General features: G+C 47.3%; 1 protein-coding gene across 9 annotated transcripts in view; it reads right to left on the reverse strand.

Moving 5' to 3' along the window:
* The window catches only part of ANK1 (ankyrin 1), a 203,714-nt gene that overhangs the window by 69,139 nt on the left and 111,916 nt on the right, over positions 1-22,659 (reverse strand). For all 9 annotated transcript variants that reach the window (XM_070408458.1, XM_070408455.1, XM_070408454.1 and 6 more), the window contains exons 3-6: positions 6,156-6,254; positions 1,965-2,063; positions 1,278-1,376; positions 70-255 (exon numbers count right to left, since the gene is read on the reverse strand). In XM_070408458.1, coding sequence (XP_070264559.1) covers positions 70-255; positions 1,278-1,376; positions 1,965-2,063; positions 6,156-6,206 — 435 coding nt within the window. In that variant the 5' untranslated portion in view covers positions 6,207-6,254. The remainder of the gene's footprint in view (positions 1-69; positions 256-1,277; positions 1,377-1,964; positions 2,064-6,155; positions 6,255-22,659) is intronic.

The following is a 22,659-nucleotide window of genomic DNA, read 5'->3' on the forward strand; positions in this document are numbered from 1 at the left end:
TTGGTAACCCGCGGGTCTCCACGGTCCAGGCTCTAGACTTCTCCTGGTCCTCCGTCGGGCTGCCCTCACCTTGGAAAGCACGTCCGGGTTGGGGTCGTTCTGCAGAAGCACCGCCGCCGTCCGGGTGTCGTCGTTGCGGGCCGCGATGTGCAGGGCAGGGAGGCGCACCTTCCCCTTCGTCCCGTAGTTGATGAGGTGTGCCACCACGTTCTCGTGGCCCTGCTGCAGAGCCACGGCGAGAGGGGTGAAGCCGTCCTGGCCAGAGGGGAGGAGGAAAGGTCGATTTGCTCTGACTGTGGCTGACCCTCGGCTGGCCTCAGGCAGGACCCACGTGACCACACCTCGGGGCTCTTGCTCAAAGCAGGCCCTCGGCCTCCAGTCCTCTTCTCTTCAAAGCCCTCCCACCTTCCTCTAAGTCCCAGGTCAATGCCACCTCCTCCTTGAAGCCTTCCTTGACCCCGCTCTCCTCTGCAACCTCACAGAACCTACCACAGCATTTTTCTTAAGCACTGACTTATTTTGCCTTTATAATTTGTTCCCAGTCTGAGTGCTATGAGAAGCATCTGCTTCTTTTCCTACCTCTTCTCACCCCATCTACTGGTGCCTGGACAGTGCCTTAAACACGGCAAATGGGTATTCACTTATTTATTTCACAAAAATTAATGAATACCTACTAAAAGCTAGAAACCATGTCAGGCACTGAGATCTTAATTGTGAGCTACTGTTATTCATTCTCTCAGTTGTATACTGGGACCCCACAAACTGGCGAAGCAGAATGATAACAGAGTCATGTAACTGTTGAGACTTTACAGTGATAAAGCTCAAGAGAAGCCTTAGCTTCAGGTTCAACGTCATCGTTTCATCAATGGCAAAATTCAGGATCAGAGTTAATTGACTTGTCGTGGGTGCACCATGGATTCATGGCAAGAGACTTTCTCATTAAGGTCCAAAGCAGACCTGCCAATCATACACAGCTGCCCCACCCCTGTCCTGCCTTCAGTGTTGGTTATAGTGGAAGCGACATGTTAGACTCTGATGTCATTTCTCTGCTATGTGCCTGGGCATTCCTCAAGACCCATGGCTCTGTCTCTTACTGCCTTGCAGAGCCAACAGCAGCCAGGAGGAGTACAGGGATCTGAAGGTCAAGAGCGCTCAATGACACTATGTTAATCAGGACACAGGCAGCACCTCCGGCCACGCCTCAGGAACACATGCCCCGCAACCATGTCCTACCCCTGGAGGCTTCCGGCGGTGCGGCCATTTCCCAAGGTACTTACTTCTGTGGCTACATTCTGATTAGCTCCATTCTCCAGTAAGAACTTAACCACTTCCAAGTGATTCTCTTGTGCTGCCATGTACAGGGGTGTGAAGCCTTTCTGTAAACCAAGAGAAAAAGTCATTGCACGTCACCCACAACAGTGAGAGATGCTAAAACCAGTGCAAAAAATCTCTAAACTGGAGGACAGCGCTCTCACACCCTGTTTTCACCTGGCCCACCGGACAACACCCCCACCCGTAGCTCCAGGTCTAAAAACTCATTGCCCTTTGAAACGGCCTAATGGGATGATCACAAAAGGCCACAAGGTGGGGGCGACACTCCATGGAATCTGTTTCTGCCCCTCGCCTCCGTCAATCAGCCTCTCCCACACACTTCTCTGTTTTCACCCGCCCCAGCCCCCATGCACAGCTTCTCTCCCCAAATGGGCCACAACTAAATATATGATTTGGCTGGTTTCCTGAACAGGGACGAGGTCCACAATGACCAACCACATCATGCCTAGAATGTGTAGAAGTGTGAAAAAATACTAAAGATGCCTTCTTCGCTGCTTGGAGACAGATCACTAGCAAACCTAGATTCAGCCTCGCAGTGTGTGCAGCCCAGCAGCCAGTGCCCACGATGTAACAGACACACAGGTGAAGGAGAAAAGAGCGCCCTCTAGCGCAGGGACCGGAGAGAGCCACACCTGGGACTGGGCGTTGACGTTGGCTCCATAATTGACCAGCTCCCGGACCACCTCGTCCTGACCAGCGAGGGCGGCGATGTGCAAAGCCGTGTTCCCCTTCTGAAACACACGGGGAGGGAGAAGAAGAGGTTTCCCACCACACCTCCCTATGTGACTGCTAAAGGTACAGGAACATGGATGCTGTTTGGGGGTGCGCAGTGGCTTCCTTTAAGGTCAAAGGGGGTAGACAACACACCTGACCCAACAGCAAGAGGGACATCCTTCCTGTTCTCCGTGAAAAACTAATGTCAAAGAATAAGAAAGCCAACTGACTTCTCCACACTGATCGGCTGCGGGCAGGTGCAACGGCTTGTCACCTGCTAACAGCCAGCCTTCTCGGGACCCACCCCAAAGGTGTGCCAGGCACACCACGCGGTCTTCTCTGGACTTCCGGCGCCTCCCGACCTGTACCTGCAGGACAATGGGCTCTGCGGAAAAGGAGGCCAGAAGACCCTACCGGCTCAGCACCCCGGATGCTGTGACCCACCAAGCGAAAGCTGGACCAACATGGACAGAGGGAGCGAGAGAGGAAGAGAGGGAGTAAAGTATCAAACAGAATAAAAAGGGTAGAAATATCCAAAGGAGTTGGGGGATAATAAAATGAACTATATCAAGGAAAAGAAGAAAAACATGAAAGTAAATGGGGAAAAATAAATAGAAAAAAAACCTGACGAAGGAAAATATAAAAAAAAAGATTATTTGAAACATTAATAAGTAAATGCTATGAGCAAGCATTCACCAAATAAGAGTGGAAAGCCGGCAAGAATAAATAGTAGAAGAAAGTGAGATACACAATGGTTTTAAAGTCAACTTTTTAAAAGCTAAGAACCGACAACAGAGACTAAGAAACCGGTCGGGTTCTGAGGAGGCGAGTGGAACGCCCAAGTTTTCTGGTCGGGATTCTTCCGGGTATCTCACAGGAATTCCTGGACGGCGTTCGGGTCCAGAAGGCTCTGTGGGTTCCAGGATGCCAGCCTCCCTGCCCGCTCCTTCCTGCCTGGGTGTCCTGGGGCTGGAGCGTCAGCACTTTCTCCAAGGATGACTCACCTACGTGTCCCACTGGCACCCATGCTCGGCGAGAGGCAGGCAGGACAGGCCCCGCTTGACAACCGCTGTCACATGGCGGGGGGGGGGGGGGGGGGCGGGAGGACCACACCTGGACCCATCTGTCCCTGCACTACTTAGGAGCAGAGATCTCAAATGACCTCCTTTTTCCTGGTGCAGGTGGTGTAGAGTTTTTAACTACGCTAGTCTGTCGGTCTCAGGAAACTCATGCCCTACAAGCAGGGACTTCAGACCACTGCATGCGCTTTGGCCGTCCATCTCTTGGGAGAGAAGGGTCCTCATCCAGCTGGAACTGAGCCGCACGGGGCCTAAGCTCTGTGGCCGCCCAGTCACCACTGCTCCAAATGCCCCCAGGTGGGTGAGGCAGCCCCAGCACAGGTGCCCTGGGGGCCGGGAGGGGCTCGGATCTTTGCCTCTGAAACAGGCAGGAGGGTCCTGCTTGGTGCTTCCCGAACTTGTCTTTCTGCTATCTCCTTAAGTCTCCTTTGACGAACAAGAGAGTTCTTCCTCAGATAGCCATCAGAGAGTAAGTGCCAGAAGCGAATGTATAGATGCTAATTAATCATATTTCATAGAAGTCCACAGAGCCCACGTTAGAGGCCTTGGCACTTGGGTCTGACACGCTCGCTGTACGAAGTGGGGCAGGACTGTTGGCACCAGAACCTCCTCTAGAAACCAGGACTCCGGAGTCCAAGCCTCTCCTTTAGCAGAAGGAGGTGCACTGCGTCCATCCATTCATGGGTCACTCGCTGGGCATGTGTATGTGTGTCGGGCGCTAGGTCAGGCATGGAGGGGCAGAGATGACCGAGTGTCGGGCTCCTCCCCCTCCAGAAGCTGTGTTGAAAGTTTCCATCATCTGTCCCTTCCTGCCAGAAATCACTCTACTCCAGAGCTGCCTGTCTACACCATGAAGGGAAGCTGGTTACACGGGGAACCCTGGCTGTGGACCTTGGCCCATGCCATCTTCAAAATCTGGGCTGAGGGCAGCACTGGTGACAAATAAAAGCCGAGGGAAGACCCTGGGAAGCAGCCACCCCCCGCCCCGGCACCCCTTCACCCCACCCCTGCATCTGTGCACAACAGTAAGGCTCAAGAAGGCCCCCCCCCACCCCTCCCCGGCCCTGAGTCAGGAGTCACAGGGAGAGGGGAGGGGCTCTGTGTCCCTGCCCCTCCCTCATATGAAGGAGCACACCCCTGAGAAGCAGGAAGAAAGTCTCAGCTATACTTGCCCCACCCAGACCCACGTCTCCATGTCCAGGGCGTCCAGGAGCCCGGGGAAGGGAGGGTGGCTGCAGGGGTGCTGGGTGGGTGAGTGGAGGGACTAAAGCTGCTCCGAGCACCTCCAGCCTCGATGCTGAGCTCCGGCCTCTGAGTGGCGCAGGTGGCAGGATGGGGGCAGAATGCATTTGTTTTGTGCTTTTAAAATTCCTAAGCCCAGTTTAGAAAACTATATCGGGTTTAGCTTTTTATTCTTTTCTAAATCTTTCTCAGGCTTTCGAGGCCCATTACAGTCCCCCAATCTGTATGACTATCTCAGCCCACGGGTTCAGTTTCACCGTCCCCCCCTCCCTCTGGATGGCATTCGGAGACCACGCTGACTTATAACATTTCTATAAATAACAAAGACACGCCAAGGGTTCACTTGCAAAATAACAAATAAAGGGGGGAAATTCAGAAAGAGCAAAAGTGCTGAAGCGCAGTGTTTTTGCAGCTCCTGGGGGAATGCCAGGGAAGACAGGCTGCTCCGGCCCACACAGATGGCACGCTGCTTGCAGCCAGGTGAGCGAGAGCGTCAGGAGAGAGCGCGCTGCCTCCCCCTGCCACGGCAGGAGCAGGGCAGAAACAGTGGGTGCTTGTCATGGCGTTAAAAGTGCCCGCACACATTTAGGAAGAGCAGCTCTGTCTGTTTTACCTGTGAGATCTTTTCACCTCCGGGAAATGACATGAAAATTACAGAATTTTATCTCAAGAGATGATTCTACCTTCATAATATTTGGGTAGTTCACTTCATAACCATAAATTATATCTGTTCTCTGCATAGTGATCTTCTGGGTCTCTGCTGGAGAGACGGCAAAATGTTTGCTGCGCGGGACTGAAATTGAGGCCGATGTGAGACCACATTGAATCAATAGCAGATGGAAAACAAGAGGCTGGAGGGGTAAGCCCAAGAGAAAAACCACGGGAAACGACGGAGGAAGGAAGGGAAGAGGAAACAGGACTCGAGTTAGTAAATTAGAGGCAATTTTTTTTTGCTTAGTTTTGTGTTTCAATGCTGGCTGCATCCTGCTTACTGAACAGATATGATGTATGTATATAAGAAATAAAACTGAGTTTGCAACCTGTAGATGCATTCGTCTCATGACTTTGGTTTCTGGACTGAAGCCACTGGTGTTTATAATCTATGGCTGTGGAGAGGAACAGACACTGTGAGAGGTGTGACTCAGCCCCTGCCGGGTGCCTCCTGGTAAGAGAGAAGGCTGTGCAAGGCAATCGGTCAGGAGAGGAGACAGCCGGGGGCTGACCGACAGACAAAGACTTGCTGAAGAGGGATCTGGACTCTTCCGCAGCCCTCAGTGCCAGGCATTTCGGAGACCACACTATCTCATTTCATGCTCACGTCAATCCTGCAACTGAGCATTATACTCTCCATTTTACAGATGAGGAGACTTTCCACGGACCAGGTTGCTCAAGGTCACAGAGTAGGTTGCTCAAGGTCACAGAGTAGAAAGTATCTCAGGAAGTGGACCCACGGCACCTGACTGTGGGGCTCATGGTGCTCTTAGTCCCCATATTCCAATCGAGGACCCTGAGGAAGCATGAAGCCACCAGAACATGGGGTTTATTTTTAGATTGATAGTCTATGATATGGATAAAGTAAAGGCCTACTGAATCTTTGCAGAAACAGGGGCCTGTGACTTCAGGGATTCACAGAACCGGGAAATGATTGGAAAGACAAGAGAACTTCAGAAGGATGCAAACATGGGCTCATGAAGGGCTATTTTCCATGCCAGGGTTTTGGACAACACCTGAAGGAACCACACATTTGAATTGTCAATGTAAAGCTTCCTCACTCCCCAAGAGACGTACCTTGGTTGTGGTTTCTAGAATGATCTCTTTGTGCAGAAGTTCAACCACCATCTTCACGTGGCCTTCTTTCGAGGCCAGGTGCAAGCCGTTCAGCCCATTCTGTGAAGAGCAGAGAGGCAGGGAGGGTGTGGTTAGTGGGACTGTGCATCCTGCGTGTCCTGCTGTTCCAAGTCCCTGGAACAGGGCCCCTTCCTTGCGAAGGGCAGGAGAGGGAAGCTGGAGGGGCCCTGAGTGGTATCAGCTTAGACACACGCAGGGCCGGTCCAGCCTCTGCGAGCAGCTCTTCTGTAAGAGCATCAGATAACAGGGGAGGAAGGAAAGAGGGGATGATAACAAGACCATCACCCCTTCGATATGAATTGAGTGTGGGAAGCTCTCACAAAGCCACGGATGACCTTGAAATTCCAATCTTGCCCAGGCTTTAGGCATCCACTTAATCGAACTGGTATAACTTCAACCCCCTTGTTCATTCATTTTCACGGCCGCAACCAGGAAAAGGAAAGAGGCAATACCAGTGCACCCTAAACATGTGGAGAGCTAGCTGTCCATTTAATAAAATAATAAATTTTGAAAGAAGGTCATATGAAAACTAAATACCTCCAACCACCTACAATGTTGGTGGCATTTAGTATGGTGGTAGTCTCAAAAAAAGAATTAGTATGAAAATAGCTTCTTTGCCACCTTGCCACTCAAATGTGACCAAAGCTGGCAGTTATATTTTAAGGAAAAGAGGAGCGGGGGGCGCGGGGAATGGGGCAACCGCTTTCCATGCCCAATCCCCAGGCCACCAGCAGCTTGCAGGAACAAATGAAAGTGTCAGCTCTACCTGGGGAGGCTACGTCTGCGCCTGGAGAAAGCAGCCTGGCCCCAGTGCTCCTTATCCCTCTCCTGCTTCCTGGTCTTCGGAGACATGCACTTCGATGCTTCCAAACTTTCTGGCAAAAGCTGACTTCGAAGAGTGCTGCTTAGAGCCACAAATTATTCTGACAACATCTCAATGAACTAAATTTCATTTCCAACACATGAGTAGATCTTGGCTCCACATAGAAAATGGGTTTAGTCACTAAGCAATCTCCATCCTGACATTCGTGTCTTGCTCCTCTCCTGCTCCTTCCCCATCAACAGTTCTCAACTCTTCTCCCACCCCTCCTTCCTTCTCCTGTTTTGGTCATCTATGTTCTAGTATGTTCCTTTCCGGGGGGTGCCCCAGAAGACAGAGCCTGGCCACCAAGGTGGAGGAGGTTGGCTCTTGATGGTGTAATTTGAGGGGTCCCTTACTCACCTATCTTCAAATATCTCCACAGCCCCATCATGGGTTCCTGAAACTACTATTCCCCCTTTGTGTCAGGGCATGGTTTCCAGGAGATTCCTGTTAAAACCAAATATTCTACCTGGGGATGGTAGTGCGCTGGCCCTTAACAAATTAGCCCCATTGCTTTGCTAAAACCAGCAGAGGAAAGTAATGAGGAGTTGCTGCAGCAGAGACCAGGACAGGTGCCCCATGCTGGGAGAATGGAAGGTGTCTACAACTCTCTTTGCCTAGGATCCTCAGGCAGGGTAACTATCACAAGTGCCCTGGATGCCAAAGAAGAGTGGGCTCGGAAGGGAACTTTACCTACTTCCTATTTAGATCAGACTCCACCCCCCTACCCCCATCCCCCACCCACTGTGGGCCAAATCTTTTTGCACATCAGCACAGCCAGCCTCACCAAGGTGTGTGGGGGTGAGGGGCAAGAGGTGGGGGTGGGTGGTGAGAGGACTCCTTCACCTAATATTTCCCCCTGCCAATGTCTGCAAATTGGGTTTCCTCCTCTTGTAGATTTCAAACACCATTAAATGTAGGGTCCAAAGCCGTGTGAATTATTCACACCCCAGTGTGAATAAGCTTATCAGATAAAGTCTAGGTCAAAGCCAGTTTTGATAAGAGAAAGGGAGAAAGTGATTGAAGGCAAGACAGCAATCTGTTAGGACAGGAATCTGGGGAAGGGGGAAGAGCATTGTGCTGAAGGAAACCAGTTCCCCTCAAATCAATTTGCAAAACACAAATTCACTGAAAAGCAATTTGTCAAGTGACTGTGCTCTGGACGCCACTTCTCCAGCTCTGTGTCCTTAACTAGCCCGCCGCTGCGCACCCCCGCCCCCCACCCCCGCCCCCCCATGCAGGTCTGCACTGGAGTCTCTCCCTTCCCGAGCACTGCGATCTGCAAAGCGCCTTATCTGGCGCTGAGCACAGGCCTTCTGTGATTACTTGGGAACTGGGGTGGCGTTTTTGAGCTGTGGGAGCCCGGGAAGCTGCTGCAGGCAGCTTATCGCAGGGGACTCAGCTGTGGCAGCAGCGAGTGTGGCGTGGCGGGTGGGTGCTGACGGGGCGCGGGGCGGGGCGGGGGGGGGGGGGGGTTAGTTCTCGTGCTCACTTGCACAGCACAATCACTTTCCATGAGCATTCCTTGGTCCTGAGTGCCTCAAAGGAGGGAGGCTGGCAAATCTAGAAGGAAAACACCTCCGGTTTATTGCTAGGGCTCTGGGAGGCTGGTCCTGGTATTTGGAGCCAGTGTCAGGATCTCTCTCAGAGGGGATTCTAGGCAGACTGTCTCTGCAGAGCATGCTGGAGAGAAAGGGATATTAGAGACCCTGAATGCTGGGAAATCAAGGACCGGAGTAGTCAAATGATTAGCTAAGGTCACACAGCCTTACCAGGGCACAGCCACATATAGAACCAAGCTGGATTTCCCAGGAAAAAAGAGGGTTGCCCCCCCCCCCCAGCCCCCGCCCCCGCCCGGAACAGGTATGTTTCTTTTAATCAGATGATGAAAGCATGTTTCCCCTTTTTTATTACCGGGCAGCTGCATCCCTCACAGTTTCACTCAGCTCCCATCCGGTCCTGGCTCAATGTTCTCTTTCTTCTTTATGGTTTTGAAATTTTCTCACTTTATTTTTAATTTGTTTGTTTTCAACAGAGTCACCCTCAGTTACTTTCAAGTCTGACTGTGGTGATCTCAATCCAACGCCCTCATCAGAGCCACAGAACAAGCCCACGTTGGCACAGCTACGATAGGTGTGTAAGGCCCAGGGATTTAATGCAGACAGTCACACAGGAGCACGGTTGTGACAAACATCTGTCTCAACTACAGTGTAGTCACAGCAGTCACCTCATGCTGAGCATTTACTTAGTCTGATTCAGCAAATGTTTACTGAGAATCTGCTCTGTGCCTGGCACCAGGCTAGAGATGAATAAAACACAAACTCTTAGCTTTAAAGAACTCGCTTTAGTAGAGGAAACAGATGCATTAAAAATAAATGCAAAATCATGTGAAAATGCCCCAAATGGCACGCATAAGCCTAGAAGTCGCACAGAGGAGAAAGAAGCTGCTCTGTCAAGGAGCTCGGCAAAGCTTCGCGGAGGCTGTACCAGGCAGCCTCTGCACAGCCAGGGCTGCAAGTTCATTAACAATGGCAACATGGGAAGCCGTGCCTGAGTTCAAATTCTAAACCCACTGGGTAAAATTTTAGGAACTATACTTCCAGCCTCAAGTGCCTTCCTCTTTCTTCCAGGAAGCATCTGAATTCAAGGGATGAAAAGCATCCCAACCTACTGTAGCGAGTTTTCTCCAGCAACTGGCCTCAGCAGGAAGCTGGCTGGCCACCATCCAGTAGCCCATACCACAGAATGCCTGAAAACTAACATACTGCACATGTACACAAAGGAGCTTGTACAATTACCTTATTAGATGCATAGCTGGTCTATACAGGAGACCACTTATGGTACCAAAGGAGTGTTTCGTGGATAAATACTATATTTAATGCTTTATTTTTTAAGCTGGTTTTTTATTGCTAAAATAAGAAGGGGTAAAGGGGTGCAAGCTCTGTGAGCTATTTGCTCTTAGCTATAACGATAAACAGAAGATGAACTATAATGTACCACCCCTTCAAAGCCAGGATCCGTGTGTCTTGTTTTAGTTAAATTAAGTTGTTGGTTAAAAGGCAGGCTGCTGAGTCTTGCTTTGTATCTTTTCATCTACACTATATAACCTTCACAGCCATTCCTCTTGACACCAAATGGCAGACAGACGGCTGACAGGGGCCAGGGGAGCATGGAACCACACATATCTTCCCCCAAATAACTGGAGGATAAGCAAGACGGAAGTAGAGGAATAGGAGAGTAAATGCTTCAGCTAAATTGGAAGCAGGGGAGCAAAGTGAAAATTACTTGTGGCCATTTTTTAACCACATGCCTTTCTCAGAAAAACACCAGCTTGTCAGATTCTTCTTCCTAAAGATGCCTCCTCTGGGTCTCCAGTTATAGATAGTAGACTAGCTGATAGTGTCCCACAGTTCTCGGCTGCTCTGTTCTACTTTTCTTTCCCCACTCTTTTTTATATTTTGTTTCAATTTTGATAATTTATATTGACTTATTTTCAAATTCTTTGATTCTTTCCTCATCTATGAGCTTGTTGAAGAAATTCCTCATCGCCAAGGAAGTGGTTTTATTTTAGTTCCAGCAATTTGTTTGACTCTTTCTTATAGTTTTTATTTCTCTTCTGAAATTCCCCATCTGTTCATGAATGTTGTCCACTTTCCCCATTATATACTTTAACATGTTAATCCCAGTTATTTTAAAGTCTATCTCATAGTTCCAATATCTAGGTCATCTCTGAGTCTGGTTCTATTGATTGTTTTGTCTCTTGACAATAATTTTTTTTTTCTTATGTGTGTGTTGTGATTTTTAATTGCATGCCAGACATTATGTGTAGAAAGAGCAATAGACACTGAAGTAAATAGCATTCATGCATAGAAATGGACATGCCTCTTCTTTTGTGAAGTTTTAGTATAGCAGGGGGTGGGGTGGGGATGGGGGAGCTGAATCAATCTAATCAAGAGTTGACCTGGGTCTGGATTTTGTTATTACCTTTAGTATACCACAGTCTTCAAATTCCTCTAGAAGTAGGCTGCTGTTACCTTGCGCTTAGAGGAGGAGCTGGGTGACAGGGTTTTTCTGTTTTCTCAATCTCCCCTCTGCTTCCAGCTATCCCTGCACGCCTGGGCCTCAAAATGGGGTCTTTCTCTATGTTCTCGCCCCTCTCCCAGCAGGGGCATGCTCTTCCTTATAATAAGATGCTGAGATGTGAGGGAGTACGGAAGTTCCTTTTAATCCTGGTCCAGCTTCAGTCAGGCAGGCTGTGTGCCTGGAATGTGGATTATTTTTGCTTGTTTTAGCATCCCTTCCCCTTATTTCTACACTTGGTCTTGTGTGGAAGTTTATTGCTCTCCCTCCAGTAATAACAGAGGAATAAGGTCTCCTTGTTAGTGTAGAATCCCGGTCCAGGATTGTTTCCTGTCCTTGCCCAGGAGTAGAGGGTTTTGCCTCTACCTTTCCCCGGGCAGCCCTGGATCTCTGCCTGTGACCTGGGGCAGGACTGTTCCAGGGCAGAGGAGTTTGTTTCTATTCCATCCCATGGAGGATGAATTTTTGCCTGTGGTCTGAAGGTGAGAGGGTGTGCTTTTGCTTCACATGAAGGAAGAGTCTAGAGAAGCAGGCAAAGCTTTGTCTGTTATTCACACACACACACACACACACACACACACACACACGTGCACGCCTCTCGCCTCTCGCCTCCACAGTCTGGTATCCTGACTTATACTTATATTTCTCATGAGCACCTCATGGAGGCCTGTGGAGAAAATCTTGTCACAGACACACTGGACCACACTTGGCCTCTAAGAATTTGTTTTGATTTTAGCTTGTATGGTCTCCACCTCTTTCTTCTATTCTCTGCCAAAGATGAAACTGAGGCCCTCTCCTTGGAGGGACTTCTTGTCCCTCCTTGGATTCCAGTTAACTTGGTGGCCCTACTACTTCAGCCCTCTGACAGGATCAGGAAAAATTATAATTTAGTACAACGTCCAGCCTTTTCTCATGGGTAGGGTGGAAGCAATGTTCTTGGAAGCTTTTTACCTCCTACATACTCCTTATACTGAGCCTCTGAGGTTCACTAGCCCCACATGATCTCATTCCACATGGTTCTGTTACAGCGGACAATCCTTTAAGGGTTCCTTTTTTTTGGCAAAAATATTCATGCCAAGCACACACACCTAGAATTTTTCATCTGCCTTTGTTCTTTTTCAGGTAAAATGTCAATTTAGAGGATTCGTCTGAGAAGCAATCTGTGTGGTGGGAGTTGGAGGAGATCTCAGCCAGGCGGTGTTTGTTTTAACATTTTTCAAAAGAAGAAAAAAGTCATATTCAGCCTGAATGATTTAATTTGGAGTATTTTCTTGTACCAACTGTGAGAAATTCCATGGGCAAAATACACAATTCCAGGCATTTGTTCTCAGCAAATCATTCTTCTGTTTAGCATCTCTGATTGCCCCAATTACACTAATTGATTTCTAAATGTACAAATACAGTAGACACGTCATAGGAAATTTAGCTCTTATCCTGTCCACAGCAGGGGACGGTTTCAAATAGAAAGGATGTGGTACCCTAAGATCCTACATCTCTTTCAAAATGGAAAGAACATTTCAAAAGCTGATGATTACATTCTTGGGCAGACACACAGCCCTTGCATTGCTATTCTCACAGGCATTTATTTTTACCTGCAAACACAACCTCCATGGACTGGCAGCCTCAAGCTGTGTCCTGAGGACCTCAAGGCTCACCTGCCTCCTCCCACCCACACCCCTGACACTCATTATTTCAGTCCGCCACCCGCTTTCTTTGAGTTAAGCAGTGCATTTCCAGAGGCAGTAATGTGCTAATGTAGTATCAGAAAGTATGGCCTTTTTATTCATAAACTACCATGTTACTGGTTCAGTTTCTCAGATTAGTTGGCTGCTATCTAGCCAGTCTCAGAGACAATGGAGCACTGGAAAACATGTTTTAAAGGAGAAGGAAAGGACTAGAGTCCTGGAAATAATAAGCCAAGAGCAGTAGCAGAGAAAGCCAAGAAGTCTGAGGACCCAAGAGTGAACAAAGAGAGGTAACTTTGCCTTCATGCCACACTTCACTTTACCCGTGTGGTCAGTAAAGAACCAATCAGAAGATCGAGGATGTATATGTCGAAATGTGTAGGTTTTTATATTTAATCTCCCACTTTGCTATTCAATCTGGATTCTCTTTTGTTTGTTATATCTGTTGAGAGAAGATAAGTATTATATTCTACTAGAGGCCTGGTGCATGACATTCATGCACTGGGGAGGGGGTCTCTCAGCCGGGCCTGCACCCTCTCGCAGTCCAGGACCCTGCAGGGAGCCGGCCTAAGCCAGCAGGTGGACATCCCCCAAGGGGTCCTTAAGCACTGCCACAGATGCAAGAGGGGCTCCCGCCACTGCCACTGCGCTCAACAACCATGAGCCCAGCTTGAGCGTTTGCCTCCTGGTGGTCAGTGCACATCATAGCGACCGACTGGTCGTTCCACCATTCGGTCGATTTGCATTTTAGCCTTTTATTATATAGGATGTTATGGACATTTAATTCCCCAAGTACCAACCAGCCCGTACATTTGTGACCTCTAGCTTTGCTCTATTATTGGTTTCTATTTGTGAAGCAACATCACTTACATTATATATTTGCAAGTCTACAGCCCTGAAACAGAATAGCAAATAAGAATTAAGCACAGTTTATGAAGAGGAAAAAAAAAGAATTGAAAGGATTCTGAATCCTTTCAAATCCTGAAATTGATGGGAAAGAGAGAAAAAATAAGGGAAGAAAAAAGGCAACGACCATGGAAACCAAGGAAGGCAGAGGAGATGATGAACAAACAAGAGATGATGAGAAAGGAAAGAGGGAGTGACCATCACTGTGGGATGACTAGATGAGGAAATGAATTAAGCAGCTAGCAAAAACACTACTACAACAATAGAAATTTTGATTTCTTTCCCCAAATTGCCTGCGTTAAATTTTCAGCCAAAACAGAAACGAAATCAAAAGTGAATGAGAGTTTTCCACCTTCCCCTCTCTTCCTTTCCTTCCCTCCCTTCCCCTCCCAGCTCAGGGATGTGGGCATCTGAGGAAGCAGGGCTGTGAACCAGGGGGTTCCCTGCAGAGGCTGGGGCAGAAGTACATCTGGTGTGTGAGAAAGAGGAGGGCTACTCCGGTGTGGTTTGGATATTGTAAATAAATATGTAGAGGATGATGCGAATTAGTAGGAATCATGTTTCTCACTGTTCGTAGGGACTCACAAACTTGGAAAGACATAACTCTGAGGTGTCAGACTAGAATGGGAAGTATTGGCATGCTGCCATGGATGTTTAAAATGCATGTACCTAGATAGATGTAGAAATAGTTACAGATGTGTGCATACACTCAGGCACATGCGGCAACCGGCAGCAATGGGCACATCAAGTGACCATATTTTGGTGTCTAAATATCATCCTCCACTGAACGGAACCTTGGTAAAATGGCTGGTCCAGGGTCGGGGCAGGGAAAGTACAAAATGGCCCTGGGACAACTTGTGCCAAAAAGTAAGAACACGCTCCAAGAATGTTGAAGACACATCAAAGAACAAAGAAGCCAGATGATTGAAAGGGCTCCTCTTGGCTTAATTAAGCTTTGAACATCAAAATGAAAAATTAGCATATGAGATTACTACCCATCAAATAAAGTAAAAACCCATGACTGCACAGGTAGAAATATATAATTGGGAGGGGGGGATAAAACCCACAACAAATCAATGAGGGAGGAGGAAAAGCTGATCCTTTAGTAGAATGCCAGCTAATAAATGTAGAATAAATGACAGAGATGGAGAATCACTCTTTGGAATCTCATAGTGGTAGTTAATACAGGTAGAAGACAAATGTATGCCAAGGCTGGTGGCTGGAAATTTGATGAGGAACAGGGTATTGGCATTACATCAGAATATTCCCCCCCTACACACATACACACACCAACAAAATACTGATAAACTACAAAGGGAAAAAAAATCAATAATTGTGTAGTAGAAAAACTTGGTAGACACCAACTTCACTAGGTCCGTGGTCAGCAAACTACAGCTCGAGAGCCACATGTGGCTCTTTGGCCCCTTGAGCGTGGCTCTTCCTAAGCCTTAGGAGTACCCTAATTAAGTTAATAACAATGTATCTACCTATATAGTTTAAGTTTAAAAAATTTGGCTCTCAAAAGAAATTTCAATTGTTGTACTGTTGATATTTGGCTCTGTTGACTAATGAGTTTGCCGACCACTGCACTAGGTGATCAGGGTTAATATCAGGAGGGGTAGAAAGGGAGCATAATTTCTGGGGTATTCCTACCAGAAATGCACTGCCTTAGTTGGGTCATAAGGAAACATCAGCAGACACAGCTGAGGTTCAAATTGCGGAATGGAAGACTGTCATAAACATGAGAACCAGGCAAAGGCTGAGGAAGTGTTTCATGTTGAAGGAAACTAATGAGACATGACAACTGAGTACAGTGTGTTCTAGATAGACTCCTGGAACAGAGAGGATTAGAGATGGAGATGGAGATAGAGAAAGGGATAGAGATAGAGATGGAGAAGAGAGAGAGAGAGAGAGAGAGAGAGAGAGAGAGAGAGAGAGAGAGAGAAGGAGAGTTTAAGGAGGAAGAATGAAGGGGAAAGGATGGAGCGAGGGAGAGAGGGAGAGGGGGAGGGAGGGAGAGGGAGAACAATCTCCCATTGTTGGGACAGTTGGCAAATGTTAATGGAGTCTGTGGAAGGTTGAGTTAATCAATGTTGATTTCCTGATCGGAAGGCTAGCAGGATAGTTATGTGGGAAAGTGTCCTTACTTTTGGGTGGTGCACACTGAAATGTTTAGGGTGATGGGGAATTACATCATATATAGTATATATTATAGATAAGTAATAGATGAGAGAGAGAGAGAGAGAGAGAGAGAGAACAAATGCGGTAAAATGGTAACAGAGAACCTGGGTGAAAGAGGTGTGGGAGTTCTTTGTACTGTTCTTGCAACATTTTTTATATGTTCAAAACTAATTAAATTTTTAAAGAAGAAAGTGGAGGTAGGAGAGAGTAGTGGTGGAAGAGGCAGAGGTAGGGTGTAACTCTGGGCTCTGGCTAGGGCCGTGGTCGGCAAACTGCAGCTCGAGAGCCACATGCGGCTCTTTGGCCCCTTGAGTGTGGCTCTTCCACAAAATACTACGAGCAGGCGCGCGTACAGTGCAATTGAAACTTCGCGGCCCATGCGCAGAAGTCGGTTTTCGGCCTGGGCGAGTCTATTTTGAAGAAGTACTGTTGATATTTGGCTCTGTTGACTAATGAGTTTGCCGACCACTGGGCTAGGGCAGTAGAGGTTGGGTGGCCGTCAGGGTTTCTGCATGTCTCATGACTCAGAGCCAATGTGAGGAGCTGAGCAGACATGCCTCATGTCTAATGGAGAGGTGCAAGCCTTACCAGAGTTCAGAGATTATTCCAGGATGAAAACCCTGGAGTGCCATCAAACGATGACAGAAGAGCAGCCTGCAGCCCCACGTGGGAACCAGCTGATGAGGAAGCCTCTCTCAGAGGGCAGATGCCGGGTTCTGCAGGGCCATCCCACCTGCAGCCTCTTTCTCACCCAGATACGGCTGGCTCCACAGACACTGCTTGGTGGGCTAGGTCTGCTAAAAATATAGGATTCTGGGAGCTAATGGATCAGAAGCCAGGCGGACTGGAGCAACTGCCATAACCCTGGCGGAAAGGTGCACCTTATCTCCTTTGCCAACCTGCCTCTTATCCAGGGATGGGGAAAGCAGAATAAGAGCAGAAACAGAGAGGAAAGGACGAACTCGGAAAGAAAGAGGTGATGCAGACGGAACGGAACAAGACCGGATCCAAGCACTTCCCCTCCTTTGTTTTATTTCAATCTAAATTTAGGCCCATCCAGGTAGCTCTTAAGACTCATAGTTTACTAGATATTTTTATGAGGAGGAAAGACACGCTAATCCTTTTCATTATCTATTTTTAAAAAAAGAAAGGAACCCACAACTATTCCAGAGCTGTGCAAGGAGATGAATCAACCCCGGATCACCTCCTCTCTACTCTCAGTTAAAAAACCTGCACAGCCTCCACGCCCTGCGAAGTGCCAGGACTCAGAGCAGATCAGCTGCAGGGCTTGGGGCCCTTTGGGAGACTGGAGGAGGAAGTGTGAGCTCAAGTTAATGAGAGAACGGGACTTTGAAATTCAGCTCAGCAGCTAAGAATATCTCCTATGGACTAGAAACGGTTTCTATGTCCGAGATCTTGGCATTCCTCTAAAAAGAGAAAAGGAGCCAGACCTTCAGAAGCAGGGCAGTGGGGTTCGGGGCAAAGTACAGTAGATAAGGAATCGAGGCCTTTACACTGTCCTCCCGACCAGTCCTCCTCACTTCACCTCCCCGGGCCTCAATCTTTGTATCTTCACAACATTAGAACTGCTCTGTCTCCTAGCTTCCTCTTCATTCCACAATTCCAGAATAAAACTAGGTAATGGCTCCCAGAAACCAATTAAGATATGCATGTAGAGATGCACAGAAAAAGATCTGACAAGATTCACACCCAGCTGTTCACAGAGAGTTGGGGTACAGGAGAAGACTTAAGACTTACAGAAGACTATGTATTCTGTATAGTATGAACTTTTAAATAACCACCATTGATTAATGTTGTTGCTAAATTTAAAAAATCATAAAACAATTAAGATCAGGGACATGATTGTCAAAAATGACCAAAAAAAATTATATCAAGGAATTCACAATCAAATGGAAATAATCCCAGGCAAACGTACATGCGTGGTCCATTCCGACCAGAAAGAGTAGAAACTGGGTTTAACATTTCCTCTAAAAACCAGCGAGGCAACTCTTCCTCCGAGGCCCAGATCAAATGTCCTTGTTCTCTGTGACTTGTCCTGCCCCTCTCTCTTCAGCACACCATACTCTATTTCCAGCCCCCAAAAGTGAACTGTTCTCTTGACCATGTTCCCATGACACTCGACGAGAACTCTAGCAAGGCCCCTTATTAAGTGGAATTGCATTTATCTGCTCTTGTGTCTGCGTCTTTCACTGGATAGGATTTCTGAGGTTCTATTATCTCGCCTTTGTATCTTAGGTCCTAGCATGGGGCCTGGCACACAATGCACGGTCCATAGGACTCTGCAGAATTGAACGCACATTCGTACAGCCTGACACACACACAGCACAATCTTCTTTCTTAGTCTCCCAGGAAGAGGCATATCACATCAGGTCTCCACACTGTAAATTCACAGCAATCAAACCATAAAGGGGAGTGTGTGTGTGTGGGGGGGGGGGGGGGGGGGAAGGGGGGCGCGGGGGGGCATGCACTTTTCCTTACAATGTGTTACAGATTGTTCTTGAGAATGCTCTTCACACTTTTCCTCATCCCTAGGATCCCAGAGATGTCCCATTGTCATTACAAATGGGCATCTTCATATAACTGAATTGGTCATTTAACTCTTCCTTCACCAAGAAGGAAGGGGAAAGGAAACCAATTCAAGGAAGGTGGCTCAGGGGAATCAAGGGCTCTGCTGCAAGTCCCAAGTCCACCTGTAGGGTGCAGTGTAGAGACTCGGGCTGGGAGACCCAGACACAGACTCTAGTTCAGGAAGACTCTTCAGCTCTTCGCCTCTCTGAGTCTCACTGGCCTCACTTGTCCTGCTTCTGCTCTGTCCACCTCACAGGGTGATGTGAGCACTAAAGGTGGTCATGCCTAGGGAAAGGCTCAGGAAAGCAGAGATACTGTAGAAATGGAATCTGTGATTATTAAACACTCTGACTCATGACAAGTAATCAACTTACTTTAAAACTGTAAATTGGCCATTATAACTAGCAAGATGAACATCAGTTTGTTTCTGCTGAAATGCAGAAGTAATTTACCTATTTAAAATAATTCAGGAGATGGAGATTTTTAAGTTCCAACTTTTTCACTAATACCTTTTCTGGTAAGAACTTCAGAAGAACCCATGGTATCAGACATGGGCATCTATTTGCTTTCTTGTTTAACTGCCCACCATGGACCACCACTTTCCCATGATGGGGAGGGGTTTCAATAATATACTCTTCTCTCTCCTTCATTGCTACCCCAGAGCCTCCAGAAGGGAGTAAGTGAAGGCTTAGCATTAACATACCATGTTAGGAAGGCTTTTTGTGTGAATTTGGGGATACAGGTAAAATTAGGGAACAATGTAGTTGAATGCCTTTTCTACAATTCTCAATAGTTCCCAAGAGAAAGAAGATGACAGAGAAAAGTAACAGGTTCTCGCCGAAACCGGTTTGGCTCAGTGGATAGAGCGTCGGCCTGCGGACTGAAGGGTCCCAGGTTCGATTCCGGTCAAGGGCGTGTGCCTTGGTTGCGGGCATATCCCCAGTGGGAGGTGTACAGGAGGCAGCTGATTGATGTTTCTCTCTCATCGATGTTTCTAGCTCTCTATCTCTCTCCCTTCCTCTCTGTAAAAAATCCATAATATATATATATATATATATATATATATATATATATAAACCCACAAAACTTAAAAAAAAAAAGTAACAGGTTCTCTATCTACACTGACCTTGACATAACCTTTGTAGCCTTTCATCCTCACCCCTTTTCATTTCATTTACCCCTACTTTGCTGTCTGTGACCTTCACTGCTCCCGCCTTTGTACAATCTATTCCTTCTGCTGAATTCTCCTTTCCCCAATTCTCCACCCAGCAAACCCCTACTCTTCCTTCAAAACCCTTCTCTGCGATATCAGTATTTTAGCCACTAACCCCAGACCAGAAGCAATGTGAGAGCAGGCACTGAGACTCACTCAGCTTTGAGCAGCCAGCACATGGCATATTCGAGCAGCTCAATAAATATTTGTTGAATCAATGGATAAATGAATGAAAACATTCTCTGTGCTTGTTCTGCATGGCACTTACAACACTGAGTTTGTAACCTTCTATATACAAGCTGGACTTCTTTCACTACCTCTGAGTTCTTTGAGAGCAGGGGATAAATGAACTTAGTCTCTAGCAAAGTGCTTCGGTCCTTGTAAGTGCCCCACACATGTTTGTGGAATAAATAAATGAGCAGAGGAAGTTTAGGTGGTCTTCTCAAGCCCATCTCATCAAATCCAGAATCATAAAGCTCAGATGATACTCAGAAGTAACCTCTAGACCTCAGCTTTCTGAGACACACAATGAGAGAGTTGAATGCCATGAGCTCTAAGCGCTAAGATTCTATAATTTGGAAAGGGAGCAATTATCACAATCACCAGAGCCCCAGAAACCCTGCTCAAAAGACTTTGCATTTGGTTTCTGTAGAAAAGATTACTCTGCAGGAGAAACTATTGCTACAGGTGCTCCATTTATTAGAAATGCCTAAAACCCTGTACCTTCAAGATAAACAAGTACCCAGCAGTGATGGGGGCACGTGAAATGTACATGGTGGGAACTTAGGGAACATCAGTGGGACTAGCATGTCTTCGCCTGCTTTCACTGGCTGTGTTTTAGCATTGGAAGTGGTTTATGTTTTTGTGAATATTCAGATGCTCGAGCTTCTGGGTACTGCAGCAAATATTGCCACACACTCGACGAGTGGGGCTAGTGCCAGAATCAGAACCACAGAGTCATTATCCTATGAATGACTATTTCACAACACTCCTAAAAGTGGTGGTGCTTAGAGCAATCCTCCATGGGCTACGCGTCAAGTACATAAACTCTAAGCGTTAGTGGTTACGGGAGGCTTAACATCTACTGACTGAATTGATGAGCACCTACTATGTGCCAGGCAGAATCCTGAAAAAGAGCATGGAATGAAATAAAGTCCTTTCCCCTTGAGGTGCCTACATTTTAGTGGGAAAAGATGCAGAAAAATGGAGAGGCACACAGATCCTAAGTTGGGTAGCAATAGGTCCTATGGAGAGAATAAGACAGGCTATAGGGATGGAGGAGCCTGGAGTGCTCCAACGGCTCGCCTGATGCCAACACTGCAGACAACAAGGCTTCTCTTTTTGGCATGAATTTTCTCCTGGAGCCTCAAATAACATTCTTATGAGGAAGGCCAAGTGAGCCTGTGTTTGCTAGCATTATAAGAATAGAACAGAAAACTAAAATAATGAGTTTTTTTGCCCCTGGAGTTATAGCTGGTGGTTCCCAGTGAAGCATCTAATTTGACCCAACATTTCTAGGAGTTCAGGAGAACACAGGCCCTGAGCATTCTCCTCTTGTTCTCTTTTTATGGGGGGGCTAACTGGTAAATGTGTAAGATCTATTAGCTCACTGCAGAAAGTACCTTTTAAATTGCTATGGCCTCCATAAAAATATTTTGATTTGATTAAGTAATCCAGCAATAATTCTGGAAATGGAACATGTGAAGCTGATATTAGAATGGGCATAATTATGTAGCCATTTATTCAAACAAAGATTGAGCACGTAGAGATCTAATCTGGGTGCCATAAGGAATAAGCAGTCATGGACTTCACCCTCAGGTGGCTTAGCATCTACTAGGACAGGAAAGATGTGCTCAACATTACCATGCTGCACTGAGCTGCAAGAGAGATGCTAATCAATTGCAAAGGCAGAGATTACTCCAGGCTCTGGGGGTCAGAAATGTCTTCACAATGGATTTTGAGCTGAGATTTGAACGAATCATCCCATTGTACATGGTTCTTGCAGTGGCAAGAATGACATGGCCTCAGGCTGAGTAGCGAGCCCCTGGCCCCTACACAGCCTTGTGCTGTGTGTGCTGAGACCACCGTAGCCAGGGTAACAACACAGCAAACCCAGGAAGGCAAGTCCTCTGGCTTCACCACCTCCAGTGTCCCTGCTTATTCAAAGCCATCACTTGGATCTACCTGGTCTACTGCCTCAGCCTCCTGCCCAGCCTCCCTGCTTCTGTCCCAGTGCACCAAGTCTATTCTCCACACGGCACCGGGGTGATCATTTAAAAACCTACATCAGATTGAACATCTCTTGTGTAAAACCTTCCAATGGCTTTCCATCACCCTTATAGTGGAATCCAAGTCTTCACTATGGCCCATAAGCCCTTCAAGATTTGGCCCTGAAAATTTCTCCCACCTTCGTGCCCACTGCTTTTCCCCTGAATTACTCCACTGCAGCCACACGGTCCTTCTTGCTGTTCCCCAAACAAACCAAGCGTACTCCTGCCCCCAGAGCCTTTGCACATGCTTCCCCTCTTCCAGGAATGCTTTCCCCCAGAAACCACTTGGTCTTATTTGCTTCTCTTGGTCTCTCAGAATTTGTGCCCTTAGAGAGACCTTCCTTAACCACCCCATCTAAAATCCTTTCTCCTCCATGGTACTTCTCATTAGCTGACATACATTTGTTCATTTTCTTGGTTATGTCTGTCTTCTTTACCAGCAGATAACTGCCACGAGAGCACAGACTTGGTCTATTTTGTCTGTCTTGCTCAGGGCCTGGAATAGTACCTGGCACAGAGTAGGTGTTTAATAAATACATATGGAATGATCCCACAAAGGCACTGGTGGGATTATATTCAACATGCTCTCATCCCAGCTTTCATCAGCCAACGCCAGCATTTGACTTCCTCGAATGCTGAATGACTTCCAAATCTCTAT

Source organism: Myotis yumanensis, unplaced genomic scaffold, assembly GCF_028538775.1.
Source record: "Myotis yumanensis isolate MYYU_CA2020_CCGP unplaced genomic scaffold, mMyoYum1.0.hap1 SCAF_3, whole genome shotgun sequence".
NCBI classification, from domain to species: Eukaryota; Metazoa; Chordata; class Mammalia; order Chiroptera; family Vespertilionidae; genus Myotis; species Myotis yumanensis.